Source organism: Theobroma cacao, chromosome 7 (genome assembly GCF_000208745.1).
Source record: "Theobroma cacao cultivar B97-61/B2 chromosome 7, Criollo_cocoa_genome_V2, whole genome shotgun sequence".
In the NCBI taxonomy this organism is placed as follows: domain Eukaryota; kingdom Viridiplantae; phylum Streptophyta; class Magnoliopsida; order Malvales; family Malvaceae; genus Theobroma; species Theobroma cacao.
Window position 1 is genome coordinate 18,751,987 of NC_030856.1, and position 3,905 is coordinate 18,755,891.

General features: G+C 34.6%; 1 protein-coding gene across 1 annotated transcript; it reads left to right on the forward strand.

Moving 5' to 3' along the window:
- On the forward strand, nt 1,094-3,655 carry LOC18507240 (caffeic acid 3-O-methyltransferase). The gene is made up of 4 exons (XM_007099622.2): nt 1,094-1,645; nt 2,260-2,570; nt 2,938-3,002; nt 3,235-3,655. The coding sequence occupies exons 1-4, from the start codon at nt 1,248-1,250 to the stop codon at nt 3,529-3,531; spliced, it is 1,071 nt and encodes a 356-aa protein (XP_007099684.2). The 5' UTR covers nt 1,094-1,247; the 3' UTR covers nt 3,532-3,655.

Sequence of the window (3,905 nt, forward strand, 5' to 3'; positions counted from 1 at the left end):
AATGTGAATATGTGTATGCAATGTAAATTGCTAAATACATGACTGGTATAGTGCATGTATATTATTATCGATAATGCCATTGTGTTTTGGCTATGTTCACACCCGAGAAAAGGTGTGTGTGTATGCATGATATGATAAATTTGTTAAGCAAAGGTAAATGGATAGGCTTGCTTGGGTTTAGTGAGCTATGCTCATTGAGCTCATGCGCCGGTCATTGCTCGGGAAATTGGGTTGTGACAGGCTTCCGTGGAAGATGGAAAACGTTTAGTGAGGAAAAAGAATGGGAAGAAGAATAAGAAGCTACTAGAAGTGAGGAGAAAGTGCTGGAAAACTTTGATATTTATCTTATAGTTGACTAAAGTTTCACTTATTTACAAAAATGCCATTGCATAGTTGACTTTGCCTTCTTCTTCCTTTTGGCTCAAACTTTTTACTCTTTTGACACTGAGAAAAGGTCCACAATAGATTAAAAGTACTCAAGTTCATGAAACTTAAAAATTTAGATCCGAGACCCAAAATGACCATTTTGCCCATATTGTGAAAATTATTATTATTTCTATTTTTTTCGTTTATTTCATTATTATATGCATCATTAATTTATTCCTTAGGTCTACTTAGACCTTAATAATATTAGAAAAACTCACTTCTAGGAGCTCACCAAGGAAATGAGAGAACTACCCCTAACCCACGTCATCGGGTCTACCTCCGCTACACGTCTCTGAAGGTGGAGGTTTCACATTTTGGCACTATTTCCTTACATTACTTTTTCCTTACTTTTTTTTTTGGCAGTCACATTTATCCCTCAAAACCCTCGTAATTGAGATCCTTTTATATTATTTTACCTAAGTTGTTTTTACGAAAATAAAACTAATGCATAAACCTAACTTAGTTATGAAGAACTACTAGTTGCTGAAATACAAAAAAAAAAAAAAAAAAACTATGCGAAATATTTATTAACTCTTAATATTTTTTTAAAATTTTCAAGATTTATCAATTTTAAATTTTTTTTCAATCTGCCAGTGTAAGAATTCTATTATTTTTTTCTAAAGGCAATAATTAGTATATATAAACTTTCAAAAGAAGTCAAGCGGAGCAGTGGCTAGCAAATAATTAGACTATCACTAGATATCCTCTAGTCATTCCCAACTCAGACTGAGAGTCGCCTTTCATTTTTATGTGTCACCCTTTTCAATTCCACTTATCCAATTAATTTGAGAGAGGGAGAGGAAAAAGGCTTTCGCTGTCCAATGGAATCTTCAACAAAGCAAGATCAAGAGAGCTTTCTATATGCCATTCAGATTGTCAGCTCTTCTGTGCTGCCTATGTCTATGCATGCAGCAATTCAACTTCAACTTTTTGAAATTATAGCCAAAGCTGGTCCAGATGCCAAGCTCTCCCCAAATGAGATAGCAGCCCAGTTACGTACGAATAATCCAGAGGCACCGTCGATGCTGGACCGCATACTTAGAGTTTTAGCCAGCCATAGCATTATCGGTTGCTCTGTGGCTGATAATGAACAGGGTAACAATCCTCGGAGGCTCTATAGTTTGACGCCAGTTTCCAAATTCTTCGTTCCAAATGACGATGGTGTTTCATTAGGCCCCTTGATGGCCCTGAATCAGGAAAAGGTCATCCTTGATAGTTGGTGCGTTTCTTCTCACTTTTTTCTTGACTAGATGGAGCCGTTAGCTAATATGTTTCTTAGTCCATTAAATTTTGATCTGTTTCTTGTCCACTGGAAACTTTATTGTCTGCAAGTTCAGCTGGGAATCGGAACCATTGTTCACTGCTAATGTTTTTATTTTTCATTAGCTAATATGTGCAAATTTTCATGTACCGTGACTCTCAAATAGAGGATTAAAACTTATGGGAAAGAGGGTGAAGTGTGTATGTAAGATATTACTTTAAAACTGTTTTATATTCAATGCATTATTGATTCTCATTTGTAAACATAATGATTCTTTTTATAATAAATGCAACTATCACCTTAGATAGTAACATTAGAATGGGGCTAGAGCTACTTGATTATAGCATGACCAAAATTTTCTTTATATATCTGACCTGAACATTTACAAGACTCCTTCCCAGTATTGATATTCACACTTCCCTTTTATTTGGTACATTACTTAAATTAGTTTTAACTTCTAATGGTTTGGTTGCTCATTTTCAACTCATAAAAGATTCCCAATTCCCTTATCTATTGATTTTGTTTAGATTTTTAGACGCTGTAATCAACAAATTCATACGTTTTACGGCCAGGTCCCAGCTGAAGGATGCAATTGTTGAAGGAGGAACTCCATTTGACAGGGTCCATGGAACACACATATTTGAAGGCCAATGTAGGGACCCCAGATTCAATCAAGTTTTCCATACTGCAATGATCAACCACACGACTATAGTTGTGAAGAATATCTTGGGGACCTACAAGGGTTTTGAGCAGCTCAACCGAGTGGTTGATGTTGGCGGTGGTCTAGGAGCCGCTCTCAGCATTATCACTTCCAAGTACCCCTCTATTAAGGGAATTAATTTTGACTTGCCTCATGTTATACAACATGCCCCGGCCTACGCTGGTAACATCTTGGCTTACACATCATTCTATATATTCTGAATAATATTACAAAGTCGAGCTTTTTTTTTTTTTTCTGATCAATTACCTTAATCCAGAACGTGGAAGTAATTAAAGTGCTCAGCTAATTCTTCCTAACGCATTCCCTTCCTCCTTCGGCCAATTTAATGCAGTTGCATTAGTCTTGTGTATTACAAATATGACACAATAAAAGGGCTGCTAATCATGTAATTTTGTGTTTAAAGGAAAGATTTCTGAATCTTTTGAGATAGAAACTTTTCCAAAAATCAATTCATAATTGATGCCAAATGGTATGTTTTGTCTGGTATTACTCTATTTTTACACTAACAGGAAAATCAACAAAATTACAGGCGTTGAACATGTAGGGGGAGATATGTTTGAAAGTATTCCTAAAGGTGATGCCATTTTCATGAAGGTAAGTTAGCATTTTTGGACAAACTTTTTCCTATCATATGCAACTGTTCGTTACAGATTCAATCGTCTCTCACCAGAAATCATCAATTAATTATTAGTCCGTTTTCACTTTTTAGTCATCGCTTTCCTAGTTTGATTCTTGTTATTTGCTTCGTCAAAAGTTGCTGAAAAGTACTAGCTTAAATATCAGTTAACAAATTAATGACGTAATTAACTTGCAAAAATTTTTGTAGTGGATACTTCATGATTGGAACGATGAACATTGTTTGAAACTGTTGAAGAATTGTTACAATGCCATCCCAGATGATGGAAAAGTTATAGTGGTTGATGCTGTCCTTCCTGTTGCACTCGATACAAATGCTTTTATGAGATACGCTTCGCAGATGGATGTGCTTATGATGACTCAGTGTCCAGGAGGGAAGGAACGAACCAAACCAGAATTCGAAGCCTTGGCAACTAAAGTTGGATTCAGTGGCATAAGATATGAGTGTTTTGTTTGTAATTTCTGGGTCATGGAGTTCTTCAAGTAGTTGGACCTTTATATCATAAAAGATTTGATAGTTTGTATCAAATAAGTCTTGTATCAATAGTTTGTATTAAGTCTTGTATTGATCAATAATTGATATATATATATATATATAAGGTTTTTGGGCATATTTTATTCAGACAATGATTGGCTTGATTATGGATTTCATGGACTAATTAGATTTTGGACTTGACCGTCCAAATTGTAATAAATCCAATAGTACACAAAAAATATGAAAATTTAAAAACTAATTTCTTTTTTTTTTTTTTTAAAAAAAAGAGAAAACAAGGATCGGATCTCTTGCAGATCCAATCCAAAAAAAAAAAATTCAATAAATAAAAGAAAAAAAGAGAATCGAATCTATTTTGGAAATATCCA